This window comes from Myotis davidii, unplaced genomic scaffold (genome assembly GCF_000327345.1).
Source record: "Myotis davidii unplaced genomic scaffold, ASM32734v1 scaffold323, whole genome shotgun sequence".
NCBI lineage: Eukaryota > Metazoa > Chordata > Mammalia > Chiroptera > Vespertilionidae > Myotis > Myotis davidii.
Genome location: NW_006295491.1, coordinates 5262520 through 5264805, shown reverse-complemented (window position 1 = coordinate 5264805; position 2286 = coordinate 5262520). Strand labels below are relative to the sequence as shown.

The 2286-nt window shown below is 42.3% G+C and overlaps 1 protein-coding gene across 1 annotated transcript in view; it reads left to right on the top strand.

Annotated features, from left to right (window-relative positions):
* The window catches only part of ARHGAP10 (Rho GTPase activating protein 10), a 253405-nt gene that overhangs the window by 115249 nt on the left and 135870 nt on the right, over positions 1–2286 (top strand). Inside the window, exon 7 of the mRNA XM_006770153.2 lies at positions 2007–2136. Coding sequence (XP_006770216.1) covers positions 2007–2136 — 130 coding nt within the window. The remainder of the gene's footprint in view (positions 1–2006; positions 2137–2286) is intronic.

Below are 2286 nucleotides of genomic sequence, written 5' to 3'. Positions count from 1 at the left end.
AACCAGTGGAAAAAAATTATCCTTGGGTGAGGATTAATAACAACAATGAAAAAGAAATAGATTATGCACAAGAAGGTAAAATTCATCAAAATTTAAAGCATATTTTAAAAAATCAATTTTACATTTCTGTGATCTCTTTCCTCTGGGAAATATGGGATAGGAGAGTAGAATAGAATTCTTGGAGGAAGGCCCAACTTGAGAAATTTTAGGATTCTCCTTCCCCCTAGGAGATAGGAAGAATGGTTAAAAAAATGTAAGAATATGCAGAAATGTCTTTGTCACAGTGTTGTGAGAATAGTAGACCATCAAAGCAATAAACTGTGTTTTTTACAAAAAGAGATTGGAGTGGTCACGTAAAAATACAAACATGGTTATTTCTGAGGGGCGGGCTTACCGTCTTTTTACTTCGTTGTTCCTTTTCCTTTGGTCCCTCTCTTGGTTTTATGATGTTGTGGACTCTGCCCAGATCTTGGTTTCTAAATACGACCCTCCACTAAGAGGAGCAAGGGCCCCGTTGGGGAAATGGCTGACTTTAGGCCTGGGCCAGTACGAGGTGAACTCGGGATCCTTGGATCAGAAAGGATGGGATTACTCAGAGGGTTAGGGGGCATGTCAGAAGGCACAGGTCAAATCCAGGACAATTTGAACATAAATAATGAGAGTATTGGGTAAATAGGAGGTAAATTGTGTGTATATGTTCACGTCTGTACATACCTATATGTGGTATGCACATATATATGTGTGTGGGTATATATATGTGTATGTGTATATGTATATGTATATGTATATGTATGAAACGTAGAGACAGAAAGAAGTGAGGGTTGCAAGAAATTTCAGCAAAGTGACAAAGAAGGCGAATAAAGCCAGGGTGTGGTCAGTGTTAAGAAACCCTGGATTCAGGAGAATGGGAAGTGGCCATTAACACATGAGCCCCACCCGCTTTGCAGCCTTGTAAGTTCTTTTAACACATACACAGATCTTTTATTTTATTTTTCTTTTATTTATCTTTATTGTTGAGAGTATTACAGATGCTCCCCCCCACCCCCATCGGTTCTTGCCTCGCCCCAGGCCTTCACCTCCCTATTGCATGTCTCTGCAGACGTGTTTTCCCCTTTACAACCACTTCTGTGGGACTCCCCATCCCCCTAAAAAATGTCTGCCTTTCTTCCATTTTTCTGCTCTCCGGACCCTTGGTCACCCCCTTCATTACAGGGAGGAGAGAAGAGAAATTTCAATAGTAATTTTTCATCTCCGCGCCTCCGCGGCGTCACATCGGCAGTTTTTCGTATTAATACAGTTACTTTTGAGTGTGGATGAGAGCGAGGTCCAGGCACTCGCTGGTGCTGACTCCTCACAGTCGCCTCGGAAATGCTGTCACCTCCCCCTTCGTGTGCTTTGTCAGTGTAGCCATTGGCAGAGATACTGGGTTTCAGAAATGAGATTTGCATCCTCAGCTCTAGGAGACAATATTTGTAGGTGAGGCCCCCCCCCATTTCTTAGAAGAAATGTCATTTTCAAGTGCAGTTACCTTGACCTGGAAAAACGATCCTCATATTTAACTTTAAAAGAAGGAAGCTTTTCAGATGCTGACCCTTTGACATGTTGCTGGTGTCGTCGTGACAAGGGGTCAGGTTGACTGTTGTGAGGGAAAGACTTCTGGGACGGATGCTCTATGACCTGCGTTGCAACAAATTCTAAGATTCAGCAGAATTGTGAGACGTGGACGCAGGCATTCTTATGTTGAGTAGTAGAATTATTCTTGGTGTTGGTCAGCTGCTCAAGTAAGTCATCTCTGGTTACACTGACGCCTCTATTTGTTATTTTACCACCACCCGGTCCCCTTTTCTTAACAAAGAGGCACACTGGAAAGGCTGGGTATGAGAAACTTATAGAAAAATGTTATGAATTACTTATAGTTATTCAGAGACTTAGAAATATACATGAAAAAAATAACAAAAAACTCGTGGGAGAACTTAAAACATGTCTGTGCTTTTTATCCATTTCAGACTCGGAATCGTTTTGAAGGAACGAGGTCGGAAGTGGAAGAGCTTATGAACAAAATCCGACAGAATCCCAAGGACCACAAGCGAGCCAGCCAGTTCACGGCCGAAGGCTACCTGTATGTGCAGGAGAAAAGTAAGAGGCCGCCAACAGGGAGGGACGACTCCTTAGGAATTATTTTAAAACTTCTTATTGTAATGACTCTGTATCTTTGGAATAATCGTTCCTACCACTTTGCCTCCTCCCATCTAGAAGGTGTATTTGCATTTTTTGGGGGGAAACGCA